Here is a 27,407-nt window from a genome sequence, read left to right as displayed (position 1 = left end):
TACAAATGAAATTCTTTAATTATAAAATAAAGGGTAGGCTACAATGTGTCACGTCAACAAGAAGCATTCAGATGCCTGATATAGTTATGTGCAGCCCTCTTGTGGACATTGCAACAAACTTCAACTGACAATACTTCAGGATGGTACATGGTGGTATGCAACATTCACACAAAATAACACAGGTACAAGTGAAAAAACAAGCATAGGAAATAAAATATTATGTAATATATAGGTAATGCTAGAAATAATGCAAATTAGCAAAAAATTAGCAAGACAACATTGTTTTCTCATTAAAAAAAACTTTTAAAAGTAGGAAAGCAGTCCGTTCCGAGTGAAGATCATTTACATGAAAATCATTTTTGGCTCCACAGTAATTCACACTATGTGGGGAAAAACAGAAATCCCCTTTTTAAACAGGGTCAGAGCTGATTTTTGAATGTTGCTCTGGTGAAGTGATAATATTACCTTTTTTACTGGTTCTGATAAAAACATCTGAATTACAACATGTATATTTAAATTCGAAAAATAGCTGGGAAAGAAAATGTGATGCATCGCCTGTTAAGTAAAACAAATATAATGCATGTTTCTTTTTAATGTGAAGATTGCATCTCCCAATTAAAAAAAAGAATTTAAGATGGGGCAATTATCTTATCCATTCATTACTGATGTCATGTTGTTTCAGAGGCTGATTGCTTTTCCCCTCTCCGGAGTCTCTGTTTGGACCAGGCTGGCTGGAGTAAGGGCCCTTCTGTATCCCGTCCCTCTCCATAGCTGTGTATTCCTCCGAGGTCTCTTTGGGCTCTTCCATTGGTGAGTGCTGCAGCATGTGATGGCTGGGGGAAGTGGCTGAGAGCATGTGCTCAGGAGAGGTGCGCTCTGATTTGATGCTCAGGTTGAGGGAGTGGTGTGGTGGCGAGGAAGGGGAAGAGCACTGCGAAGGGTACGAGCAGCTTCCTCCTGATGCCATCCTGTGGACAGTGACAAGAACATGACGTGCAGAGTGTCAGAAATACTTGTAATAAATAATTATTTATAATTATAAATTAAAAATTAAATAACATAAATTAAAGTAAAATCATTTAAAACATTCAAATTTTATTTTATATACTAATGCTGTTTTATTATGTCGTGTATGAATAATATGTGTAATATATATATATATTTAAAAAAAAAAGTCTCACCCAGGGCTGATCATGGACTGGTGAGCCTCCTGGTGAGACACAGGTTGCCAGGTATTCATAGAATTGCGCTGAAAGCCTACAGTGTAACTCGGGTGGCTGTATTCTAAGACAGAACGTGACCGTTAATGCTTCCTTTTAACAGTATTAACAGTAGTTTTGTTACTGTATTATCATTTTCCAGACTGTGCTCTGAATAAAGATTGGGCCCCCACCTGAGGCCCCGTAGTTGCCCAGACTGTGCCCCAGTAAGCCTGTCTTCCCCATTGCCATCATGTGGCCCCCAGCATGCATACTCTGATACAATGCTCTCTAGATGGAAACAAAAGTACAAACAATATTCGTTTATTAAAATGACATCATAAAGTATATCATTATATTATATTATAATAATTTATAAAATTGATATAAAAATATTATTAAACATTTAGATTATATTATATAATTATATAATATATATTTTATACTGCATTTATGATATAATATAATTTAATAAATGATTATTGCATTGTTATTTAGTGGATATTTAAATAATATAATATAATATAATATAATATAATATAATATAATATAATATAATATAATATAATATAATAATTTATAAAATTGATATGACAAATATTAATATTACAAATTAATACGACATTATGCTATATTATGAAAGGTCTATAATATAATATAATATAATATAAATTATAATATAATATAATCATATGACAAATATTAATATTACAAATGAATACTACATTATGCTATATTATGAAATGTCTATAATATAAAATTGATGACAAATATTAATATTACAATTTAGTACTACATTATGCTATATTATGAAATGTCTATAATATATTTATAAAATTGATGACAAACATTAAAATTATTTTTTAATGCATTTATGATATAATTTAATTTAATAAATTATTATTACATTGTTATTTAGTGTACATTTAAATAATATAATATAGTATAATAATTTATTAAATTGATATGACAAATATTAATATTACAAATTAATACTACATTATGCTATATTATGAAAGGTCTATAATATAATATAATATAATATAATATAATATAATATATAAAATTGATATGACAAATATTAATATTACAAATTAATACGACATTATGCTATATTATGAAAGGTCTATAATATTAATATATTTATACCAAATATTAATATTTTCATAAATAATTACATTTGAATGTATATGAGCAACTGCATTATTAAGCATTTTATAATGTTTATTAATGATTTATTTACACAAAATAAATAAAAAGGAGTTACCAGGAAATGTCCCCTAAGATAAAGTTGCCTCTTCCACTGTACTAAAGTTATATACAGTGACATATGTAAAGTTATGTATAGTGACAACAATACAGTCATTTCTGTGTACAAGTGAGTACTTTTGTAGACTCTCTCACTGCATTGGCCAAATTGCTGCGGGTTCCACACAGTCCGCTGTGAGCATCAATGCGACGTCCGTCACTGGTCATATTCAGAGGGGGCGGAGTCTTCATCTCCAAGGCCTTGCTCAGGTTGCCATGAGAAAACATTGAGTAGCCCAGACCTTCAGAGTCATATGGGAAGTGAAAAACAAGATGTGGTTGAAATTATATTTTCAGTTTCTCTCTCCCGTTCTCTCTGTCACTCACTGAAAGGAGAAGTTTTCCTTCTGAGACAACATTTATTCGCTATCTGTGCTTGCCACCTGTATGGAAACACATTTTACTGATAAGTGTGAGCTTGTCTTGATGTGATGGCTTTGAATGTCTTGCTAAGGCCGATTTTGTATAGCTAGCAGTTATGTATCCGAAATACACGCAGTCAAATGTTTTGCATCATTCGAATTTTTATCCATTTTACACAAAATAAATAAAAGCATTTCAAAGACCATTTTAATGTGACCTTTTGACCCAGAAAAAGAAATAATGTTTATGCAAGAATCAAGCCCTGGGACATAAAAGCAACCATAGTTCAAGAAAAAAATCCTCGCACGTTAAAAAGCCTGAACGTCTACCTCTACATCAAACTATTTCGTATCTCTTTTCAAAACCACCGTCACAATTAGAAGCTGCATTCTGATGCATGTGACACTTCTGCTAGCTTTTAGCGCAGGATTCTGACCACAGGTCTCTTTGAGTAGAATATTCCTATACCACACTACTAATAGTAATATGGAGGCGCTGCATCAAAGTCCAGCAGGTGTGACATTCTGCTCAGAAACCACAGCTCTGTCTTCAGCTACTGTTTCATATGTGTGTCTGTATGTATGCGTGGTTGAGAGGGAGGGCTGTTTCACATATGAGAACTTCCTGTGCGCAAATACTAAAATACTCGACTCAGGGAGCTTTCCCCACTGCCTTTTAGTGTAACACCATCCAACATTGACTATAATAAGTACAATACGGTAAACGGTTTTAGTGCTTCGTCTCTAAAAAACATTTAGTGGAACAGAAATACGGTTTATGAGGTACATATATAGTAGTTTATGTAGTTAAAACCACACTATATAACTTTTTTTGTTCGAAACAAACTAAATTTAAATAATGAGTGAGTACCCCAAAAAACAAGGAACGTTCTCAGAGCTTTGGATAAGGTTCTCTCAAAGTTATAAACAAACGTTCTGGTCTTTAATAATGTTCTTAAAACATTGTTCATGGAACGTTTTACTTCTGAAATGTTGTTGGACATTTGTTTTTGGAAATATTACTGCTAGTTTCAGAACTTTCAAAGTAATGTTTCCATAAAATTTGCAAGATGATAAAATGGAATGTTTCCTTAAAGTTTGCATAACAACAACAACAACAACATTATTTTCATAATTTAATGAGAACATTAGCAAAATGTTCATTAGAACATATTTTTGTTCACTGGGTACATCATAAAGCCATCGTCCAAACCGTGTTTTGCCTTACGCTAAATGATTGAAACCATGCATGTTTATGTCATATAGGTAAATAATCACAAGAAGGACAGGCTAAGGCTATATACAGATGCCACAACAACTCAAAACGAAAGTTTATATTTTGCAATTCTGATTTTTCTTATCAGAATTGTGAGAAAAAGTCAGAACTGTAATGATAAAAATGTTATAGCCTAGGTTTAAATGTTATCCATGCAAAATGTTATAGGTTTTAGTATTATTTCATGCTGTAACTAGGGATAATACATCGCCCACATATGTGAATATTATGTAGATCTATTGTTTACATCAAATCCATGCTTTAATGGTAGGGCTTGCAACCATAAACATATGTAAAAATGAAAAAGACCATCTTCTTTTTTCTTTTTCTCTTTTTTACATTCCGATTCTAAAGGCACAACAAGTCATTTTTAGTGGTCAGATCAGTCACAGTTGTAACTATTTAGCTACTTCTCACTCTATAGTGTTTAGCACCCTGACGAAGGCCTGTTTGGGCTGAGTTTTTTAAGATGTAGCCCTGTCTTATAATAAAGGCTTTTTACCTTTCTAACTATGCGAGCGCCTGGACGTGGATTTTCTTGCTTTACAACAGGATCTACCTAGCATTTTTCATATTGTTCCCCTTCTGGAGCACCAATAGTTTTGATTGTTAGATGCGCCCCTGGATGATATATATTTTCTTTGATTAAGTCATTTTTTTCTCTTATTTAGTGAATCTTGCCCATTTTCCTACACTTGTTACCACTTTTTCTGCCACCACAATGCACTTATGTAGCCTAGCTGTGCTCATTGTGATCTGTATTTTTGTATTTCCACAGCATGAAGGTAAGATCTTACGGATTTATGAGTGAACCGCTCATTTTAAAATCTTCTCGTTCAACTGACATTTGTTATAACATCCACTTCAACCAAGCGGCAACCTCCCCCTTTCTCTCGTGAAGCCAATACGGAAGTAACTTAAACTGCGATTCATCGACTGGCCGCTAGGGACAGGCTCCAAAAGAGAGCAGAATCTCATAGAGTCCCATGTTAAATTGGCCAAGTTTATAGCAGAAAAAAACATGTTTACAAGTTGGTTCAAATTGTGGTTTTGGTCTATACTGCTATTTTTGCCCTTCATGACAACTCTGAGGGGGATGAATTTTTTTATAACTTATCTGTTTAAATTATATTAAGCCTTAAAGTTCTGCATAATTAAGGGCGTGGTCACTTGACTGACAGGTGGATTGCGCTGCTGTCTGTGAGCCGTCACTTTACCTCAGATGCCGCTGAATTTGGCATCTCAGCCGTATTTGTGCTCGATTATTTTATACAATTATAAAATATGGCTTGCTGCATAATATTCGAGACTGATGTGTGTCTGTGTAGATGTGCATGCATGGGGAAGAGACACAGAACACACGTTGTTGGATCGTGGCATTGGCTGAAAGTTTTGGTTGTGAGATTTACTGCAATGACAATGGCGGGAGGATATCAAAATCCGACAGCACTGCTTGGATATTATAACTAAAACTGCTGCACTATTTTGAAAATAATATACTTTGGACACGGTCTCATTTGTTTGTTAGATACGATCGCTGCTCAGATTGCATCCTTTCTTGAAGAACGATGACAGAGAGCAGATCATTCAGAAGAAATGTGACATGTTTTTTTGTTTTGCAATGGACATTCATATTTTACCCAAGTGCCACGGATTGGATTCATCTCGCGATCTCTATTTCATTATAAAGGTATGAAGTCCCATTTGATTTTCCATGTTGTTATTTGCACAACCAACACTACTGGTGTTGGAGCATCTATATCTTAAAAAACACAGTAGATTGACAGTAAACCTTTAGAACGTTCTGATGATAAAACTTGTCTTCATTAATATTTTAGATCGTATCTAAGATAGATAGATAGCTCCTTTGCTGCTAACATGGTCACGTCGAGCTAGGCGGGCGTGGTTTCAGCAACCAATCATATCAGCCCAAACCACCTCCCCGCCTCTTTGCCCATTTTCAGTTATCCGGGAGTGACGTGCGGTGACGCGCAGCTAAGATGGCCGCGGCCTCATTTAGGCGTCAAAACTGCTGTTCAGAACTCTATGGGTGACGTCACGGACGCTACGTCCATATTTTTTTACAGTCTATGACTTCAACATTATAATGCTCATGATAACCTTCTTTAACTCTACAATAAGTAAATCCACTTCACCAGTTAATTACTCTTCTACAGCGACGCTATAGAAATATACAGAGCTACCACAAAAACGGAAGTTCAAAGACAAAATTCTATAGATGTCTGCACACTTGTTTGTCTGGCGCATAAGGTCTGTATTTAGCAGGGGTGTCCAAACTCGGAACTGGAGGGCCACTGTCCTGCAGAGTTTAGCTCCAACGTCCCTCAACACACTTGCCTGGAAATTTCTAGTATGCCTACTAAGACCTTGATTAGTTGGTTCAGGTGTGTTTAATTGGGGTTGGAGCTGAACTCTGCAGGACAGTGACCCTCCAGGAGCAGGGTTGTTTATGTTGGTAACAACACCAATCTCTAAACCAGTTACTATTCTAGTTATAGCGTCATATCATATCTGATATGAATAGTAATTGTTATGTCTACTGCCAAACTTTTGTAATGTTCTTTAAAAAAAAAATGAATTGAAGTTACATTGTGTAGCTTTAAATATAGAAATAGCCTGAAAGATAAGTCTAGTAATGTCATCAAATATTTAGAAATGTCTTGGCTGTTTTAAATGACATGGACCTTACCTGCATGTGGACCCATGAGAGCCGGATGAGAGTTGGAGCTGACAGAACCGGTTGAGCTCGGTCTGGTGCACAACGGTTTGTAGGATGGAGTCCGATGGGCACCTAGGGTTGGATTGGAGGAGTTGCTGTAGCCGTTTTCAGTACTTGGAGCCATCACTTCTGGAGGGAGGAGCGATGGAGCCTGTGAATGGATTTCATAACATTACTTCAGAAGAACACATATGCATTTGCTACATTTTCGGTTCAGAAATTGTTTTCTGAAAGATTCTACTAACATAATAGCGTTGCCGAGCGATGGAGAGGTCCATGCCGTCGTGATATTTCTCCATTCCCATCGGCACGCTGTCTTCATGTTCGAGCTCTGAACTGTCCAGCCCCAAACCTTTCCTTCTCAAAGTCTGGAGCGCTCAGAAAGAAAGAGGGTGGAAGAGAGGAGAAAAGAGAGAATAGTATGAAATTGGGGTGAAGGAGCAGAAATTGGATCAGGGCATGACATAGGCCGAATTCGAACCTCCATCTCCCATATGAGCACTACAGTTCTGCTAGGCCACAGCTCTGATATGATTTTCTGTTCTATAATTCTCTAATGAAATAGTAAAAGACATGTAAAAAAAAAAGTAATATAATAAATTTTACTGTATAATAGTGTAATGAACCCCCCCAAAAAAACACATGCATGTATTTTTAGTTTGTGAACCACTTGCAGAATCTGTGAAAATGTGAATAATTTTAACAAAATAAGAGAGATCATACAAAATGCATGTTATTTTTATTTAGTGCTGTCCTGAATAAGATGTTTACATATGGTGCACATGACAAAAAAAAAAAAAAGAAGCTGAATTTATAAAAATGACTGCTGATTACTGTGTGTTGTTACCTGGATGATCCATGACTGTGACTGTTTTTTTTTGTTTTGTGATGGTTGTTCATGAGTCCCTTGTTTGTTCTGAGCAGTTAAACTGAGCTCTGTTCTTCAGAAAAATCCCCTAGGTCCAGAAAAAATCTTCAGTTTTCCAGCATCTTTTGCATATTTGAACCCTTTCCAGCAGTGACTGTATGATTTTGAGATCCACACTGAGGATAATTGAGGGACTCAAACACAACTATTAAAAAAAGTTCAAACATTCACTGATGCTCCAGAAGGAAACACAATGCATTAATAGCTAGGGGGTGAAAACTTTTTTTATTTTTATTTTTTTAAATTGATATTTAAACAAAATAAGAAAAATTTGGACATCTTCATCCTGTTCAAAAGTTTTCACCCCCCAGCTCTTAATGCGTCGTGTTTCCTTCTGGAGCATCAGTGAATGTTTGAACCTTTTTTAATAGTTGTGTTTCCTAAGTTGTCCTCAGTGTGAAAAGACGGATCTCCGAATCATACAGTAACTGCTGGAAAGGGTTCAAATATGCAAAAGATGCTGAAGAATCTGCAGGACCTGGAGGATTTTTCTGAAGAACAGAGCTCAGTTTAACTGCTCAGAACAAACAAGAGACTCATGAACAACCATCACAAAACAAAAAAAACAGCCGAGTGTCATCCAGGTAACCACACACAATATTGAGAATCAAGGGTATGTAAACTTTTGAACGGGGTAATTTTAATAAATTCAGCTACTTTTTGTCTTGTGGACTATATGTAAACTTTTTTTATGTAAAATATCTTATTCAGGACAGTACTCAATGAAAAATAACATGCATTTTGTATGATCTCTCTTATTTTGTTAAAATTATTCAGACTTTCACAGATTCTGCAAGGGGTTCACAAACTTTCAAGTAGCACTGTATATACATAAGTGCAACAAAAATATATTGGCCATTATTTTACAACTAATTCTTCTGCTCACCAAGGCTGCATATATTTGATTAAAAATACAGTAAAAACAGTAATATTATGAAATATTATTACACTTTAAATAACACTTTTTTTTATTTGAATATATTCTAAAATGTAATTTATTCCTGTAATGTATTCCTCCAGTCTTCAGTGTCACATGATCCTTCAGAAATCATTCTAATATGCTGATTAGGAAACATTCCTTATCTATCTACATGATCTATATGATGTTCAGGCCTAAACATCTACAGCTTCATGTTGATACAATTCTTATAGTACATCTATATTGTGCCTGTTTAAAACTGGGACTTAGTTTGGTTACATTACAATTAAATTAAGCAAAGTGAAACCGTAGCGGTAGCCCACCTGATTTAATGATTTACTAATAATGAAAACGCTTCAGAAGGGAGAGATTTGGCATGTACCTCCAGTATGTCAGTGTTTGTACGGCTCTCGTGAGGTTCACTGTACTCGGTGTACTTTAACAGAACTTTGTCCATATCAGTGCTGGCGTACTGGAAAAGACGGTTAGTGCTGTTGAAGATGATGAGAGCGATCTCGCAGTCGCACAACACGCTCAGCTCGTAGGCCTTTTTCATCAGCCCAAATTTGCGCTTGGTAAATGTCACCTTGAAGAAGAGAACAAACCACAGGACTATTGTTACAGAAACGTCTGATAGATGCCACAAAGCTATGATGGTTTGACTTCTCACGCTGTGTCTTTCTGGAGTCTTTTTTTGGACATGTCTTCGCTCGTTTAGCAAAAGCCGTGTTTCTCACCTTGAGATCATTTGCCATGGATTAAAATATCGCTTCCTGATGTTGAGCAAAAACTATATTAATTATTAATCAGGTGTGAAAAATTTAACAAAGGCCCATGTTTGTGGTTTTTTGGCCCATATTTGCGAAAGATAAAGATATATGGATTAAAGTACAACATGAAATCAAAATCAAAAGTAACATGCCTGGTTTTAGTTTGCACAACTGATCATTGCATATCAGTCAAACTGAAAACAAGTTTTATATTATAAAAAATTCTTAATTTGAATAATAATTTCTTTGTCCCTAAAACAACATTTCGGTTGCCAAAACCAAAGCTGTGTGGGCGGAATCAAAAAAATATAATATTCACTACTAATAATACAGGCTAACATCCACCAATCAAATCATGTTAAAATCAAGCCCAACCCTACATAATTTCCTACTAAATATTCAGTTTCACACAGAAAACATTTGAATCTTATTTCATGTTGAATTTAAACAGCGTATGAAGTGAAAAGAGTACTGACCTGTCGATTTCGCTGGTCAAGAATCCGAGAAATCTGTATTTTCTTCCGCCCCATGATGTTGATTTTCTAAATCAGCAGATGTAAAATAAAGTCATTTATAATAAGAATGTGTGGCATGTGAAACACTTTTTTAAATGTTTATATAATTTACCGAAAATAACACCTGAGAATTAGAGCATAATATATTTTAAAAATTCAATATATATTGTGTTAGTATTTACAAAAATATACAACATATTTTGTAGTAAAATATTATATATCTATATGCACAACAGTTCACAATACTCATATTTCTGCAGAAACGTATGTATTGCTCTTGTAAATATAGTGGGAACTGCTCATGTGTGATGTTCAACCAATACCAATTTCCACTCCAACTTCCCAACCAAGGGTTATGGACATTTGTGTACTTATACCCTCCAGAGGGTTAGTTGGGAGTAAAGTTAGCCCAGGCGCGCAGGCTAACACCCCCACAGTCTGGGTTATCCCACCACAAACATGAGCCTTTCCAGAGGGCAAGGGTTAAAAAAATGTCATCTCCATTTAAAGGTAGACTAAAGTTAGCATTAGCGTTACAACCGCACTTAGAATAATAGTGTTTCAATGAAGGGAAATTTCCTGTCCACCCCCTGTTCTCCCATGAGCAAAATGGACACCAACAGTTGATTTTGGGGTGGGGGGAGGGGTAGTAAAGCTTCCTAGTTTAGGGTCATCATTCATCAGAAACTGAAAGGTTTTAACCAGTCAGGGATCATTAGTGATGCATTTCACAGATTTAGCCTGGGATTGCTAGTAGCTAAAGCTAACAACTTTAGTAAAAACAACAACAACAAAAACATTACAATTCTCCACTCAACAAATCTGCTTTGCTATTTTAAAGCACATTTGATGGTGAAGTTGCACTAGAATAACTATTTTTAAAGCTAAAACGCTAGTAGCTAACAATTTGGTGAGTTACAGTATTGCATCTGCTAAGCTGTTAGCTGCATTTGACGACACTGAGATTCTAGCAGCTGACATGAAAAGCAAAAAAGAAAATATCTTCATGTTTCTGAAAAAGAATAACAGACATTTTATGTTGATAAGAAGCTCAATTCATTTGACATAGCAAAAAATCAAGATCTGTACACTAGGCTTGTAGTTTCACATAGGCCTATAAATCAGTAAAATACAATCATAAATTTGGCTTTGCTAATGTATTAGCTATCAATCCCACTGAGAAATACCGTTCAGATCTAACTCTGCTGATTGTTAGCATAGTGGCTAACTAATAAGCTAAAAACCCCAGGACTTCAGCTATGCTTTTTCCTCTCATGTTAGGCATGTGTAACCTCATCTATTTTTAAAATCTCAAAGCCAGTGGTTTACAGAGAGAGCGCCGCTGTTCCCACGATCCATGAGTGCCCGCTGCCCTCACACCCACCCCTTGGCACACAGGCAGACAAGTGGAGGAATCCTTGTTTTGTGCCATTATAACCATATAAAGAGAATACCAGTAAGATTCTCCGTACACCCACAAACACACACACCTACAAGATTTGACAGGTGGCCTGCATCAGGGTCGGGCAGTTGGTCATGAGATATAAATGTAATGCGGGGAAGTGAGAAGCATTTGTGACAAGATCGCTATCACCAAACTAAGTGTTGGGCTAAGTTTAAAGTTCCTCAAATTTGTCAATGCATTTGCTTTTGCTCACAAACCAATGCGACTATAAGCGAAATTACAATGTTCATTTTAACTCTGGTTTTCAGTGACTTGTCTCAACAAAACTGATTTATGATGCTATAGTAGACATAACCACAGACAGAAATGTCATGCACAACACACACTCATGGTAATTCATAACTAATTTAAGTTTAGGTGAATTGGTGGCGAATTTGTACATTCTCATTCATATGTTTTCATATGATCTGCTTATGGCCACTAACGGTTATGGAGTGAAAGTTTTACATTTTCTTATTAATCAAATTGTACCTACTCAACATATATATATATATATATATATATATATATATATATATATATATATATATAGGTACAATTTGTATGTTTGTAACTTGTATGTTTATGTTCAGTTATTTCACTATAATAGCAATGAAAATGACCTATTAATTACCATTAAAGTGAAATTACTGAACCTAAACTTACAAGCTTGATAAAAATGCTCATTTTAGCATTTTAGAAGAAAATTTCAGATGGCACTTAGACGCTTTTGCATCTGAAGTCTTCATATATATATATATATATATATATATATATATATATATATATATAAATAATTTTTTTTTTTTATTATTATTAAAATTGTCCTGCTGGCATCAGAACCCATATTCCTGCTTTGGTTTGCTCAGGCCTGTAGTTTTGTGTCTGAAAGATGACATGATTAATGGCTGATAAAATGTGACTTAAACAGTCAGAACGGACAACGTCCCATTCTAAGGGTCAGATGGTCACATGTCTGACTAGTTTATTAGCTGGTATGTAAAAATATGATTGGTTTAAGATGTTTATGACAATATGAACTAATAAAATTCATATTTCTTTTCTGAATTCAAACCTATGGACTGATATTTCTTCTTTAAATAATTTTTATTATGATACATCTAAAAAAGTCAAGCCAAAAAATTGGTTGTGTGTTTGTTAATTTGTACATGGCCCATATAAACCATGTCAAATTTTCATTTCTTTACATACATATTATTGGGGGGATATTTGATATTAATCGCCTGGTGCATTTGTGTCTATATCCTCTGTCTCGCCACCAATAACATCTCATCTTTAATTCAGACGGATATTTTTCCCCACATCGGGTTGGCTGATGACACGTACGGAGGCTTAATGAAGTGGAGGGTGACGGGGTTGACATATCTATATAATCACATTAATTATGTGCATTAATTTTATATATAGTACACAAAAACATTTTTGACATTAAAAAATCATATGAATTTGTCACTAATTCGCCATAATGTATATATATATATATATATATATATATATATATATATATATATATATATATATATATATATATACAGCAATGCATTAAGAAAACTTCTATTTTACTATTTTAAATAGATAATAATAATAATAATAATAATAGTAATATTTTGTTACATTTATATAGCACTTTTCTGGATACTCAAAGCGCATTACATATGGAAGGGGGAATCTCCTCAACCACCACACAATTACAAAGTGACAAAATGTTCAAAAATTTTATTGCTCAATTTACTTTAAGTTAGTTAATACATACAAAAAATTTTTTTTAAGTGTAATTTACTGATTCAGCTGGACTGCACATGAAATTACATTAAACAACAAATTACAAGTCGTAGCACGTAACAATGCAACTATTGCACCTCTGGATCCTGTCTGCCCTCGTGTACATTCAGCTTCCTGTGAGATTCTCCCAGAGGCCAGACAGACAGTGGAAAAGCATACACACAAACAGTGGCAGTGTTACACAGCACTCGCTCTGGGGCCGGAGGGGACTAATTGCTGGGTCCCTCATGGGGGCAACACCACCAGAACTCCAACAACAAACACCTTTGTGGAGACTAGTCAAAGCTGTTGGAGCAGGGGAACGCAAATAAATGAGCTCTAGAACACTAGAGCAAATAATTATTTGCTAATGGACGTCGTAACTGTTTCAAAACCATATGCAACTGGCACCTGTAGCGTACAGACATTTCAGCTGTTGGTGGCTGAAGCTAATGGTTTGTATACGCATGTATCGGAGGGATGAGAAACCTGTGTGAGCCAAAAATAGTAAGTAAGACTTATATTTGCATACCAAATGACAAGAGCAAACGGTCTAAGAAGCAAAAGGAAGGCTACATATGCTTTCTAAATGTTTACGGCACAACATTATTGTTTGTGTTGTTATTAAAACACTTAAAAATAAATGCACATCAAGTCAATTTTAAGATATACGCTGGATGTATGGTTTCTGTATTTTGCAAAATGCAGCAAGGTCCTTGGGGTTTAAAATTACATCCAGGTGCAAGAACATCTATTAGATGACACAAAGTTTTGTGCAAGATTTCATCCTTTGGATGACCTTTGTAGGCTGTTCAAGTAGAAAAGCATGCAACTGCAGTTTCTAGGTTTGATTCACAAGGAGTGCCCATACTACAAAAATGTACATTTAGAATATAAGTTGATTTGCAATATAAATAAATACATAAATAATCTGCAAAATCAATAAATATAATTGCATATCCCAAAAGAATAAACACTTTGAAATAACACTAAAATTGTAAATCTGCACTAAACTAGTGTGTTGAGAAAAAAGCGTTAATAACACTTTATGTAATAAATAAAGCATTCTGCATTCGTTTCTCACATTCTCAAGGTAACACTTCGATGGTGGCTTGATTAAAACTAGCGAGCGAACGAAAGGCCTTGTTTTTGTGCCAATCTTCTGCTTCAAATATGTAATTGTACTATGATCTTATTTTGATAAAAATATTATTTTGCAATTTATTTATATTCATATATATATATATATATATATATATATATATATATATATATATATATATATATATATATATATATATATATAGGACAGGTTGAACTATTTATAATTATAATGACATTACTAATTATAATTATAGTTTATATAACTAATAATATAATCATGATATATATATATATATATATATATATATATATATATATCATGATTATATTATTATAAATATCAATGGTTCTATAAATAGTTCAACCTGTCCAATAACTTCCACGGTCACTCATATGTAAGACTAAACGTAAAACTATAGTTAGCTAAACAGTTATATAGTTAGCCTATATATAAATATATTTGAAAACAACAATATATTTTACCTGCTTTTGACAGTTAACCAGTCGGTTGAGTCGTTAAGAACAGCGTCACCAGTCTGCAAAAGAAGATGAATCAGTTGAATGAGTTGGTTGAGTTCACATCACCTGATGATCGTCGAGCGTTTTTGACAACAGCTCATCTCCAGCTGTTCATACTGTAGCAGCATCTTGCAGAGAAAACCACGCCCTCTCAAAGTTTGCATTGGCTGAAAGAGACGCCAATCATCTCCAGCTGTTCCTATAGCTGCGTCATCAAGCAGGAAAATGGCACGCCCCTCTGGCGTTCCCATTGGCTGAAAGAGACGCCCATCATCTCCGCCTGTTTTCACTGTAAGCAGCAGCCGCTTACTTTTTTGCACCCGCCTCTGTCGAGTTTCATTGGCTGCAAAATACGCCATCACTTTTATTCTGTCATTCATTGAATAAAAACCTCATCCGATACTCTAAATAGGCACTTAAATATTAAGTGTACAAGGATTATAGTTTAATGATGTAGTTAAAAAAGAAAGAACTAGCGCTCTGTCGTTTATAATGTGTAGCACATTCAGCGTTATATAAGCAACTTTGAACCACCTCCTAGCCTATTAAAATTAATAACACCACAGAGACATGACCACATTAATCGAGGATTAAACTGAAGGTCTAAAGCTAGATTTTCTGAGCAACACTTAATAATAAACTTTCATTCTAAACGTTCATTATGTTATATTTTATATATCTTATCACTGACACCTTATAGCCTGTTTGGAGGGACCTCTATAGTTTTTGGCCTGTGAAATTTGCTTCACATTTCATTTTTATAAAATAAATAAATAAATAGTTAACTTATATTTCACGTATAACACTGTTCCAGAAAAATTCCATTTTCTAAAGATTCACATTGTTAAAATTCCTAAATCTTTTTTTTATTTATTAGCTATAATTATTTTTACAACAGGTAACCTCAATATATATATAGCCTAGTCGATTTCATGCAGGGGACAGAACTTCATCAGCGATGGCTTAAATGCAAGTAAATCACACCTAATGGAAGCCTGTGAGATGCACTGTGAATTGGTTGCTCAACTGACAGCTTAACACAAAGATGCATTTTGTTCTTTGTAGGTCTTTCTTTCACATTAGCCTGGCAAGACTATGATAAAGCAAAAATGTTCTTTGGATTCATAGGTTGTTTACATGACAATGATTTACTTTTGTTGGTTGTTGTCTGCTTACACTGTTTTTATTCCACAGAAGCTGGATGAAGAAAATGGCTCACTGATAAAGCAAGACATCACTTCACGTGTTTTGAAGATTGTCACCACCAGCAAGGGTGACAATGACCCCTGTCCCACAGTGGGGATTATTATCGAAGGAACCGAAGCTTTTACAGTGTCTGATGTACCCCAAGCATGTGCTTACCTCATGGGACTGGTATATGCTCTAAACTTGAGATACCCCAAAGAACTTAAATATACTTTTGAAGTATTTCAGAAGATATTTCTGCAAATCGACGTCGGCAACCTCTCTTCAAAGGTTCACACCTTGAACAATAAATTAATTGTTTAAAGCACTTAACTGTTTTTTTTGTTGTTGTTGTTTTTTGTGTTTGTTTGTTTTTTTCAAATAAGACCAATTTTTTTTCTTTTTCTTTTTTTTTTACCGAATTCAAAATTTCTTTAAAAGGTGTTCACTTTTAATAGTCTTTCAAATAAATGCACTTTTCCTACTGCTTAATTTTTATCTGCTGATTTAAAGGGTTAGTTCACCCAAAAATGAAAATAATGTCATTTATTACTCCCCCTCATGCCGTTCCACACCTGTAAGACCTTCGTTCATCTTCAGAACACAAATTAAGATATTTTTGATGAAATCCGATGGCTCAGTGAGGCCTGCATAGCCAGCAATGACATTTCCTCTCTCAAGATCCATTAATGTGCTAAAAACATATTTAAATCAGTTCATGTGAGTTCAGTGGTGCAACCTTAATGTTATAAAGTGACGAGAATATTTTTTGTGCGGCAAAAAACTAAAACAAAATAAGGACTTTTCAATAATACAGTGATGGGCCGATTTCAAAACACTGCTTCGGAGCTTTACGAATCAAATCAGTGATTCTGATCTCCTATCAAACAGCTAAACTGCTGAAATCACGTGACTTTGGCGCTCTGAAGCAGTGTTTTGAAAATCACCCATCACTATATCGTTAAAAAAAGTCTTTTTTCCCCCTTTTTTTTTCGGCGCACAAAAAGTATTCTCGTTGCTTTATAATATTAATATTGAACCACTGTACTCACATGAACTGACTTAAATATGTTTTTTGTACATTTATGGATCTTGAGAGAGGAAGTGTCATTGCCGGCTATGTAGGCCTTACTGAGCCATCGGATTTCAACAAAAATATCTTAATTTGTGTATTAAGATGAACGAAGGTCTTACGGGTGTGGAACAGCATGAGGGGGAGTAATAAATGACATTATTTTCATTTTTGGGTGAACTTAGGGTGAAGTTTATGATGTAATTGAATTTGTTGTTTTAACATTGTTTTAATCAGTTTTAAATGCTGTTTACTGTTTAAACTACTGTTCTCATTGATTGATGGTCATTGAATAAATACTGTTGCTTAGTGATTAATTTTTACCTGCCGATGTAATCTTTATGATGAATTTGAATTTGTTGTTTTAACATTTAAGTAGCTAACTGAATGTGAATAAATATTTTGTAAATTGAGATGCTTGTTTACTGTTTTGTGGCACTTTTAGAAAAATTAAGAAAACTAAAAAAAATAAAAAAAAAAAGGCTTGCAAGGATAAATTTGTAAATATTACTTAAAGGTTTATGTTGAATATACTTAAAAAATTATAGTTTGAAATTGATAAAATTGAGTTACTTACGAGTCGAAGTTGAAAACATGTAAAGTCTAATAGGATAAACGCTAATAAAATGAGTTCAAAATACTCAATTACAGTTAACCATAATTTCATCTCAACATGTAATGTAACTTTAGCCATTTCCATTTATATAGTGTAAACTATCTTAGCAGACTTGCACAGACTACTGTCCATAAAAAGTGACAATGAGATGCAAATATACACACTGTAAAGAGGTTACCAATATCTCTCAGTATTTCTCAGTGGCTTTAGTTCCCCTGTGAGACTTTAATCTGCATGTCATCTGATGCAAGAATTAGCAAGTTCATGTCATGCTCCCGAAAGTCCCTCAGCATCCCTCCTGCAGGAAGCTCAGTGTTTTCGGATTCCCTCCTGTCTGGAGAGAATATAAACAATGATTTTAAAAGGCATATTGAATATGGCTTAAACATCTCTGAAATGGACCAAATTCAGTATAAATTAGGGAGAAAATATTTGTTTATAATTTTATTTTTGTGTGTGTGTCTGGCTATTGTGCCTAAACAGTTCAAAATAAAGGTTCCAATTTTTTATTTTATTTATTTATTTATTTATTGTTTTGCAGCGATGCCATAGAAGAACCATTTTTGTGCAATGGAAAGGTTCTACAAAGATAAAGGTTCCAAAAGGGTTTGTTTTAGCCATAGAAGAAACTTTGTGGTTCCCCAAAGAACCTTTTAGCGAACACTTCTTAAAAGAACCATTTTTTCTTGGTGTGATGAACATTTTTCCACTATAAAGAACCTTTTGAGCAATGTAAATAAATGTTGCAAAAGGGAGTTTTGCAGTAATGCCACTGGTTCCCCAAAGAACCTTTCAGTGAAAAGTTCTTTAAAGAACCATTTTTACTTACTGTGAAGAACATTTCAAAAATCTAAAGAACCCTTTTGTCCAATGGAGAGGTTCCATGGATGTTAAAGGTTCTTCAAAGAACCATAGATGCCAAAAAACCTTTATGTGTTCTGTAAAAAGCCTCTGTGACCAAACTCAAATGTCCAATAAAACTCTTTCTGATTATGAAATAGGTGAGAAAGTTAAATAATCAGACAGAATCATAATTTTGAGACTCATATCGCCAGCCTACTGATTTCTGGGTTCTTTAAAGCATCATTATCAAACTAGTTATTTGTGGTAAATGTTCTCCTATGGCAGTGGGGTGTAAACACTTTTTAAGGTAGGTAACTTTGTGTAAAGTGTATAATAAATGTATAGTGGTTATTAATGTAATTATACCCTATAACTGGGTCTCAATCAAATAAAGGAAACTCTGGAAAGTGTCAAGTGTCAACTTGTCTTTTTTTCCCTGAAACTTCTCACTTCTGCTTTTGACAGCATCAGCGGCCTGACGTTTTTGTACATGTGGTGAGTCTCTCGGATTCAGAAATAGCCTCTCTGGTCAGTGTTCATGTTTAGGCGATTCTTCAGGCAATGTTTTTTTTAGTGTCACGCTTATCACGTTAAGCACAGCGGCAGACCTTGAGTTCCCATCAGCACATTCTGAGCAAAAAAATAACTCCACCTGTGCATTCATTGTTAAGGTAACAAGCAACGTTTCACCTTTATGCAACTGAGCTTAAATAACATATGACACTGAAATATATGGCAATTTTAAATTATATTCATAAATAAAACACTCATATTGATGCTCTTTGGATCTTTAATAATGCTTTTACACCTGTAACATCTAAAAAATTAATAGTGAAGATGACAGTTTTTCCGTTTTGCTTGTGTAAAATGTCACAATGCTCAGATCAACTTAAAATCAAACACTATTCTCAGAAATCAAAACATATGAATGACTGCGATGTGGGCTATTCTTCAAAAAGCTTTCCATTGCCTTAACTAAGCGTTCTCCGGAGTGCAACACACATCTCTAAGGCAACCAAAGCAAAGCTCAGTTTTAAAAGGGAGCAACTGCTCTATATTTGCACCTTTCAAAACACATTAAAAAGACAATGCAGCCACTGGGTCACGTATACCTTAGTGCTCTCAGACTGCATTCTTCCCAATCTATTATCTTTCTTGTGATGTAGTTCATTTTTGTGCAAAATAATGATTCTCTATATATACATATTTTTGTGGATGGTGTGAATATGCACTGTTTTATGGTGATCTTATCATGCAAATGGGCCCATTTTACTCAAACCCACTGAATGAGGGGGGGAAAGTATTCTAGAAAGTTCATAGTCGTAAAATAAGAAATACTAGCTGTAGAAAAATAGAAATAAAAAGTCTTTTGTTGCATTTGATGAAGATTTTTTTAAGTACTGTATATTATATTATATTGTATTTATTTTATATAGTCCTATAAAGCAAAATAAGGGAAACTTCGACCATATACACCTGTTGCATGCACTGGATAACAAAACTTAGATGGCATAAGTAAACGCATTCCTTCCTTGAGAGAAGTTAAACTTTTCAAAGGCCAAATAGGTGTAGGACGAGTAAGTTGTGGTATGTCTTAGGCGAATAAATCCAAATAAAAAGTCCATTGTTGCATGAAAATGCTTCTAATCTGGGGATTTAAAGTGGATCACATGCTCTGACTGAACAACAGCGGCACGAGAGCACGCGCATTCCACAGCAGCCTCTCGCGCATCGTTTGTTTTGCGCCTTAAGAAAACCGCGAAGAGAAAACACAGTGAGAAGATAGCGAGGAAAAACATCATTTTTGATGGACTATTGCAGGTTTAGGGGTTTGTTTGTGTAGTAAATCGGACATTTATTCACTGTCGGACATGACGCACTCCTACAGTCAGCGTTCTCTCTTGGTACTCACGTTTTTAGGGATTTTATCCGCAATAATGTCCGTGTTATCCGTCATTTTGATTTGCCAGCTCCAAACGCAACAGGCTGCTATAAAAGATTCGCCTACTTTCGTGTCGAGTGAGATCACAGCCGTGTTAATGCCCGTTTCTACGGTCCTCTCAGCCTTGTCCCTAACACTCAACTTGAGCTCACTTGTTGTGTGTTTGCTTCACAGCTATTTCGCGACTGAAATATGCCGAGGAGAACCAGATACACAAAGGTAATGGAGAAACTTACTATGTAACTTAGTTACAGAATATCGCACCAAGTGGGTGACATAAGAAAGAGCGAGAGTACAATATCACTTTACAAGCAAAACAGAAAAGAGTTTGTTAGGTCTCAAATTATAACACAGTAATACTCTTCAGACAAAATTGGATTTGGAAAGAAAAATCGTTTGTGGTTGTCGAACTTTAGTCGAACATTTCCATAGTACATGTGATGAATCACACCTGAGTGAACTTGAGGTAAACTGACTTCATACATCCACTAAAAATCACCTTGAAAGTCATTGAAATGAAATATTTGTAGCTCAAGTATCCAAATACTTTTGGAGGCCATTGTATATCAAACATAATTGACATTTACTGGACCTTTGAATTTCATATTGAGCTCCAGAACCTTTTTCTAAGATATAAAAGATTTTAAATGATTTCTGATTCAAAGGATCTGTTGCTTTACATATCCTGTCAGGTCTTTGAAATCCGTCTATTTGTTTTGCAAATTGAGGCCCTGCTATTAGTCCCCACAACTTTTTTTGCTTATATCCTAAGGGCCGATTGGTTTCTATTGGATAGCAGGATTGTCCGGCATGTGACCATTGGGCTGTTTTGCCTTGGAGTTTCAGTTTACTTAGCTGGTAAGTGCACATGAAAACCACAGAAAAGTCAAGACATGAATTATACTAAAAAACTTTAATTATTCAATTCAGAATATACACAATTACAGACCATAGTTAAAACAAGTAGATGTATGGTGCAAAATATGTATAAACTGCAACCAAAACACCCAAAGCAGCTTATAAATATTATACGCCAATCCTTACATCTTTTATACAAAAAGATGTCATCTTTTTCTTTTTGGCTCTTTGGTATGGAAGCCCATTTCCATCTAAGAGTAAATAAAATAGTGGTAACTGCGATTTTATATCTTCCAGTTGTGACTTTATATCTCATAAATGTGACTTCATATGCCACGATGCAACATTAAATCTCGCAATTGTGATATTTTTATCCACAGTTGCAATTTTATATTTCCCAATTGTGACTTTGTCTCACAAAGTGACTAAATTTCACAGTTGTGATTTTTTTCTCTTGCACTTACAGCTTTATATTTCCCAACTGTGACTTTAAATCTCATAATATAACTTTGTTACATTGTCAGATTACATTTCGCAATTGTGATATTTCTCCTTGCAGATGCAACTTTACATCTCACAATATGACTGAACTTACGTTTCAGTGTGACTTTGTTTCGTATTTAGACTCAGAATTAACTTTTTTATTTTTAACTCGGAAATGGCGTACCATACTTTAAAGTAGCATCAATATGACATGGTGGCATCAAGTGAAAGTGGCATATAGTTTCATCCATGTCTTCATCAGTGATCAAGTTTATATCCCAGAGCTGTGCTTTTCTCCTCCATCCTTTAGCATGCCAGGATCCAAAGCTCTTTTCCTGTAAAAAACAAACAATATGTTAGTGTGTATATATATATCATTCAGAAGTCATAGTATGGAGCGATTTGACAATAATATTTCATTTTTTTTCCCCCTCACAGCCATGTCCATTTATATGTTATTGGTGTTTGAAGTCGAGACCGGCATAGCCAGTGTGTGCGTGCTCTCCTCTGGTGTTCTCGTTCTGCTACTTATCGTTATTCACTCCCTAATACGGGCCGCACATACAGCCAAACACTTCCGCAGGGAACACACCCACACCATGTACCACCACGACCCTGAAAACAGCCTTGGAATCCATACGTCGAACCTAAGCATTACGGAAAAGCCAAGGAGGCAACACAGCTTAGCCAGCCTGCACAGACATTTCATCAACCCTGCTCACATCGATCCTAAATCGCAGTACTCACCATCCAACGGGCCTCACGTTCACTCTAGCGATAAGGATGGCTACAGTGGTGGTGGGAGCGGACGGACACACCGGACACTTTCGACAGACTCTGGCCTGTTTCACACACAGACAAAACCCTGGAACGGCGTCAACAGCGAGATGAGATCTATACTAGCACGCAAAGCCACGGTCAAGGATTCAACTTTAGTATGAATAGTATCACACCACATCTATGTGGCTATATATAAAGTGCCATTTCTTTAAATATATATATATATATATATATATATATATATATATATATATACACACACACACACACACACACAGTTGCAAAAAAAGTATGTGAACCACTTGCAGAATCTGTGAAAATGTGAATAATTTTAACAAAATAAGAGAGATCATACAAAATGCATGTTATTTTTTATTTAGTACTGTCCTGATTAAGATATTTTACATAAAAGATGTTTATATGTAGTCAACAAGAAAAAAAAATAGCTGAATTTATTAAAATGGCCCCATTCAAAAGTATGTGAACCATTGATTCTCAATATTGTGTGTGGTTACCTGGATGATCTGCGACTGTTTTTTGTTTTGTGATGGTTGTTCATGAGTCTCTTGTTTGTTCTGAGCAGTTAAACTGAGCTCTGTTCTTTAGAAAAATCCTCCATGTCCTGCAGATTCTTCAGTTTTCAAGCATTTTTGCATATTTGAACCCTTTCCAGCAGTTACTGTATGATTTTGAGATCCACACTGAGGACAACTGAGGGACTATTAAAACTATTAAAACAGGTTCAAACATTCACTGATGCTCCAGAAGGAAACAAGATGCATTAGCCAGGGGTGAAAACTTTTGAATTTAAATATCAAGGTAAATTGTACTTAATTTTACTTCTGGGAAACATGTAAGTATCTTCTGTTGCTTTGGAAGGGCAGTATTAAATGAAAAAAAAAAGTTTTTTTAAACAAAATAAGAAAAATTGGGACATTTTCATCCTGTCTACAGGACCTGGAGGATTTTTCTGAAAAACAGAGCTCAGTTTAACTGCTCAGGACAAACAAGAGACTCATGAACAACCATCACAAAACAAAAAAAGTCGTGGATCATCAGGTAACCACACACAGTATTAAGAACCAATGGTTCACATACTTTTGAACGGGGTCATTTTAATAAATTAAGCTATTTTTTTTTTCTTGTCAACTATATATAAACATCTTTTATGTAAAATATCTTACTCAGGACAGTACTAAATAAAAAATAACATGCATTTTGTATGATCTCTTTTATTTTGTAAAAATTTTTCACATTTTCAGTTTGCTTTATTTTTCTTGCAACTGTGTATATATATATATATATATATATATATATATATATATATATATATATATATATGGCTCTTTATAATGTCTATACATTATTGTCTTAGAAGGTGGCCAAATTATTTATGTGACATTTAAAGCAAAATATGTAAAAAACTGACTATATTTTTTGTACACCTAATATCACCTTATAGATGTTAGAAATCACACTAATTATTTCATTTTAAAATATTGTGAAATTACTACTGAAATACTTGAGAATTTGTGTAGCTGTTATTGGATAATGAATGTTTTCTTTTACTTTTGCTTAAAATACATGTATATATTAGTTTATTCAATGCACTGCAGCAAACGTGATGTGCTACAGAAAACTACAACTATAAAAATGACACTTAAATTACATATACTACATAATAATAAATTAAATATGTAAGAGAAGCTGATTTTAATTGGTATTTAAAATGTGTCATAATAAATCTGAAATATGACAAGGTTTCTGAACTTTTAACAACAATTTTGTATATAAACCACAAAAATACTGCATGTGTGATGTAGAAAGACACAAAAATGAAGTAAAACTAACCTTGAAGAAAGATTTCCATGAGTCAAGGTGGTGTGACTGAAGTGTGTGTGGGTGTATCATTTGGATTAATTGCAGGTTTCACATCACTGAAGCCACATGCATGTTTAAAAACAGAAAAAGTGAGCAAATTAAAAGTGAAGCAATCAAGCAAAGAAAAATTGAAGAAAGCATGAAAATGTCAAATTTACATTTAAAAGTGAAGTGACATAAAACTCCAAAAAAAAAAAAAGGAGAAAAGAATAATAGTGAATGGATTAAAAATGGATAGTGACTACAACCTTCGTCCTTGCAAGCTGCTCATCTGTTCCTTCATTGAAATGGCTTGGCGCAGAAGACCATCTATGTTCTTGAAATAGAGGCTACTATTTGTCATGCTTTTAACCGCGCTGAAAGAAAAACAGCCATGAAGTATGTACATAATGTAAATAATCAATTTGTCTGTTTGTGTAACCGAAATCTCACCTGCATGCATATTCAACAGTGTAGATTGCTCCCTGACTCTGCTCCTCCCAGCTCTGCATGTCTGTCTACAAATTCATAATTCATTACAACACTAAAGACAGCTTAGGATGTACATGTGTTTTATTGTTAAATATTATTTAGCTGGCTAACAAAATAATAATGATACTACATTTTATTTATAATGTGCTTTTCTCATACCCAAAGCTCAATAAGAAAGAAGTATAAATACAAGACAATAATAATAAGCAAAACAAATGCACAACATAGAAAACATTAACACCCTATTAAAAAGCGTGAGTCAAACTAAACAATATGGACTATTTTAAAAAGAAGAGTTTTTAATAGTTGCTTAAAACAGATGAGATTGAAGTCTTTAAAGGGTTAGTTCACCCAAAAATGAAAATTCTATCATTAATTACTCACCCTCATGCCGCTCCACACCCATAAGACCTTCGTTCATCTTCAAAGCGCAAATGAAGATATTTTTGATGAAATCTGAGAGGTATATGACTCGTCCATAGACAGCAATATAGGTACTAAAGACATCGTTAAAATCATAAGCTGTTTACGTCCAGCGCTTCCAAATTCTACGTCAGAACTCATTATTGGCCGGCTCCTGCGTCAGCATCACACGCATGTGTTGTGGTTCTCATGTGAACAGCATCAACCAATAATGAGCCGGCGTTCTGAAGCAGAACCTGGAAGCGCTGAACGTAAACAGCGTATGAGAATGACACAGAAGATATTGTTGAATAGAGTCGTTATTATTGTTTTGTTTTTGGCACAAAAAGTATTCTCATCGCTTCATAACGTTAAGGTTCTAAGGTTCTTTTTAATGATGTCTTTAATACCTTTCTGGACCTTGAAAGTGGTGGTTAAATTGTCATATACCTCTCAGATTTCCTTAAAAAATATCTTAATTTGTGTTCCAAAGATGAATGAAGGTCTTATGGGTTTGAAACGACATGAGTGTGAGTAATTAATGACAGAATTTTCATTTTGGGGTGAACTAACCCTTTAAAGCCATAGTGAAAATAAGCTGGAAATAATAAACAAATTAGTAATATATTACACTGCAGGCCATTGCTTCCAGTAAAATCATTCTATGAATTTATAAGTGCTAAAGTTATAAAGAAAAAAAATATGCTGCAAAATATTTATATTATTTGTCGTAACAAGGCAAGTCAACACCTGAAAATCCATATTTTGAGCCCTGTGTGTATTCTATATTGTATCAAATGGAAAGTGAAATGCTTCTACTGTGGCATTTACTATTATAAAAAGAAATTACCAAATGACAGTGTTTGGGCAAATGTACTGTCTGTATCCCTTTAATATAGGCAGTGCTGGATAGTAACTGATTATATGTAATCTGGATGAGATAATTAGATTCCAAAAATACTTGTAATTAGATTATATTACGTTTTAAAATACTCATAATTAGAATACAGTTACAGTTTTTTTATTGAATTCATAATTACTTAATATTCACAAAATGGCAGTATATTATTCAGAATTCAATGATTCTCCCTAATTCTTCTTTTTTTATCTTTTAAATTTTCCTTTCTCAAAAGTTTTGTAGAATTGAACTGTCTAGTCAGGTGACTATAATACATGGAAAACTGAGAGGCTGCAAATATTATATTTTGCAGCCTCTCAATTTTCCATGTATTATAGTCACCTGACTAGACTGCAATTATAATATTTTATCTTTTTCCTTTTAGTTAGTGTTTTATTTTTATTTTCAAATTGATTATTTCTTATATAGTTTAACTTTTTATGATTTAAATAATTATTAACTAAAAATTTATGAACCCCCTGCAGTAACTGGAAACACTTCAGGACATATTAGATTATATTACCTGGAATATATAATGTAATAGATTACGTTACTAACTACTGTTTTTATTATGTAATTTGTATTCAGTAACTTAATGGACTAAAATGTGTAAGTAATCTACCCAGCACTGAATATAGGCTAAGCAATGTCAGTGAAACGCATAAACACAACGCACCTTATGTTGCACGAGCTCTGGCAGGGATCTCCTGACGTGCTCTTGTAGCCTATAAAGCGCTATAGACGGTTCATTGGCCAACACATACATACTTTCTGTGAATTTATCAGTCACTGCAGCAGAAATAAACAAAACAAGCGATCATTATTTCTTCGTCAGCTTCGTAACAAATAAGATGTAAACACATAAAAGCTGTTTAATAAGCTCAGTTATGTAAATTAAATGTCATGAACATGAATCAACGTGCAAACGAATTCTGAATCTAGCCATGGTACCTCTTTTTACTTTTAACTGCATTTCTTGATCCTCCATTTTTATTATTATATACAAAAAAATAAACGTATGACATAAACTTCCTTCTGTATTATCACAGCACCGCTGTTTCCCTATGATTGTGTTCCCAAAACATCATCCGTAGGAACAACAGCCCAACA

At 34.4% G+C, this 27,407-nt stretch overlaps 3 protein-coding genes across 10 annotated transcripts; 1 reads left to right on the top strand and 2 right to left on the bottom strand.

Annotated features, from left to right (window-relative positions):
* Window positions 1-20,633, bottom strand: mef2b (myocyte enhancer factor 2b). Of its 5 annotated transcripts, none has more exons than XM_048165265.1 (11): window positions 20,495-20,633; window positions 17,904-18,073; window positions 14,831-14,883; window positions 9,979-10,044; window positions 9,115-9,318; window positions 7,131-7,253; window positions 6,856-7,036; window positions 2,586-2,749; window positions 1,394-1,490; window positions 1,182-1,284; window positions 1-968 (listed from the first exon to the last, which is right to left on the bottom strand). In XM_048165265.1, the coding sequence occupies exons 4-11, from the start codon at window positions 10,030-10,032 to the stop codon at window positions 644-646; spliced, it is 1,251 nt and encodes a 416-aa protein (XP_048021222.1). In that variant the 5' UTR covers window positions 10,033-10,044; window positions 14,831-14,883; window positions 17,904-18,073; window positions 20,495-20,633; the 3' UTR covers window positions 1-643. The 5 variants fall into 5 exon arrangements, with proteins under 5 accessions (XP_048021222.1, XP_048021214.1, XP_048021223.1 ...); XM_048165257.1 differs by having other exon boundaries at window positions 17,918-18,073; XM_048165266.1 differs by having other exon boundaries at window positions 17,918-18,069; window positions 20,495-20,632.
* tmem221 (transmembrane protein 221) lies at window positions 20,045-22,912 on the top strand. Its single transcript, XM_048165283.1, has 3 exons — window positions 20,045-20,743; window positions 21,297-21,382; window positions 22,304-22,912. Exons 1-3 carry the CDS (start codon window positions 20,454-20,456, stop codon window positions 22,804-22,806), a joined length of 879 nt encoding a protein of 292 aa, XP_048021240.1. The 5' UTR covers window positions 20,045-20,453; the 3' UTR covers window positions 22,807-22,912.
* Window positions 21,419-27,407, bottom strand: borcs8 (BLOC-1 related complex subunit 8). 4 transcript variants are annotated; one of them, XR_007181190.1, is made up of 8 exons: window positions 27,249-27,407; window positions 26,974-27,086; window positions 24,959-25,023; window positions 24,775-24,882; window positions 24,497-24,582; window positions 22,613-22,730; window positions 22,302-22,512; window positions 21,419-22,200 (listed from the first exon to the last, which is right to left on the bottom strand). XR_007181190.1 is itself a non-coding variant. In XM_048165325.1 (6 exons), the coding sequence occupies exons 1-5, from the start codon at window positions 27,283-27,285 to the stop codon at window positions 24,519-24,521; spliced, it is 387 nt and encodes a 128-aa protein (XP_048021282.1). In that variant the 5' UTR covers window positions 27,286-27,407; the 3' UTR covers window positions 21,419-22,200; window positions 24,497-24,518. The 4 variants fall into 4 exon arrangements, 2 of the variants coding, with proteins under 2 accessions (XP_048021282.1, XP_048021288.1); XR_007181191.1 differs by lacking the exon at window positions 22,302-22,512; XM_048165325.1 differs by lacking the exons at window positions 22,302-22,512; window positions 22,613-22,730.

This window comes from Megalobrama amblycephala, linkage group LG2 (genome assembly GCF_018812025.1).
Source record: "Megalobrama amblycephala isolate DHTTF-2021 linkage group LG2, ASM1881202v1, whole genome shotgun sequence".
Lineage (NCBI taxonomy): Eukaryota > Metazoa > Chordata > Actinopteri > Cypriniformes > Xenocyprididae > Megalobrama > Megalobrama amblycephala.
This window is presented reverse-complemented; position numbering and strand designations above follow the sequence as displayed.

Coding starts and splice junctions, on each gene's coding strand:
- tmem221 (XM_048165283.1), top strand. CDS start 20,454: ATGACGCACTCCTACAGTCAGCGTTCTCTCTTGGTACTCACGTTTTTA. Junction 20,744..21,296: donor GGAGAACCAGATACACAAAG/GTAATGGAGAAA, acceptor TTATATCCTAAG/GGCCGATTGGTTTCTATTGG. Junction 21,383..22,303: donor AGTTTCAGTTTACTTAGCTG/GTAAGTGCACAT, acceptor TCCCCCTCACAG/CCATGTCCATTTATATGTTA.
- borcs8 (XM_048165325.1), bottom strand. CDS start 27,285: ATGGAGGATCAAGAAATGCAGTTAAAAGTAAAAAGAG. Junction 25,024..26,973: donor CAGAGCTCGTGCAACATAAG/GTGCGTTGTGTT, acceptor ATGAATTTGTAG/ACAGACATGCAGAGCTGGGA. Junction 24,883..24,958: donor ACTGTTGAATATGCATGCAG/GTGAGATTTCGG, acceptor TTTTTCTTTCAG/CGCGGTTAAAAGCATGACAA.
- mef2b (XM_048165265.1), bottom strand. CDS start 10,032: ATGGGGCGGAAGAAAATACAGATTTCTCGGATTCTTGACCAGCGAAAT. Junction 7,037..7,130: donor TCGCTCGGCAACGCTATTAT/GTTAGTAGAATC, acceptor ATCCATTCACAG/GCTCCATCGCTCCTCCCTCC. Junction 2,750..6,855: donor TCTCATGGGTCCACATGCAG/GTAAGGTCCATG, acceptor ATGACTCTGAAG/GTCTGGGCTACTCAATGTTT.